Below are 694 nucleotides of genomic sequence, written 5' to 3' on the forward strand. Positions count from 1 at the left end.
TTCCACATCCCAGGCCTGAGACCTGTCAGATTGTTGTAGTCCAACAACAGCGTCTCAAGACTGTGCAGCTTGGCAAAGGCACCGTCTTCGATTTCACTGATGGTATTATTCTTCAGGTCCAAGTACGTCAGCTGGTCCAGGCCAGAAAAGTGATGTCTGAGTACTATAGACAGTCGGTTGTCGCGTATGTACAAAGCTGAGGCATTTGACACCTCGAGGAACGCGTCTCTGGCTATGTCGACTATCCCGAGACCTTCTAAATGAAGCTCGATGTCCTCTATGGTCTGCACTGCGTTCACGTCCTCGAACGCGACGCTGTGCAGGACTCCTTGTGCCAGGCAGACGTAGAGGTGGTTGCAGACTTGGCAGTCGGCCTCTTCGGCGTCTCGGGCTGCCACTGATAACAGGAGGTAAACGAGCAACAGCGAGCGCATGGCTTCCTCGGATGCTGCGGACGCACTGAGGAAAGCTCAGATGTCCATGAAGGAGGGATGAAACTCCGGTTGCAAGATATCGTTCGATGAACATGTCTTGTGTGTATAACCGGAGGATCAATAAGAATCAGCGTTTGTATGAGTGTAATTTCATTTAATGGCACAACTGTTGGAATTGTGGCTGTTATGATGTCTGCCAGGATTTATCTTAATAAAGATTGGTTAACAAGTAATATATAATATATAATATAATTTATAGT

General features: G+C 47.6%; 1 protein-coding gene across 1 annotated transcript; it reads right to left on the minus strand.

Moving 5' to 3' along the window:
• Positions 1-6: 6 nt before the first annotated feature.
• LOC108626277 (nephrocan-like) lies at positions 7-587 on the minus strand (the record flags this gene model as incomplete). The annotated part of the gene is made up of 1 exon (XM_018026869.2): positions 7-587. A coding segment is annotated over exon 1 (428 nt), but the record flags the coding sequence as incomplete, so codon positions are not given.
• Positions 588-694: the final 107 nt, after the last annotated feature.

This window comes from Ceratina calcarata, unplaced genomic scaffold, assembly GCF_001652005.2.
Source record: "Ceratina calcarata isolate Rehan_Ccalc_2016 unplaced genomic scaffold, ASM165200v1 scaffold3910, whole genome shotgun sequence".
Taxonomy (NCBI): domain Eukaryota; kingdom Metazoa; phylum Arthropoda; class Insecta; order Hymenoptera; family Apidae; genus Ceratina; species Ceratina calcarata.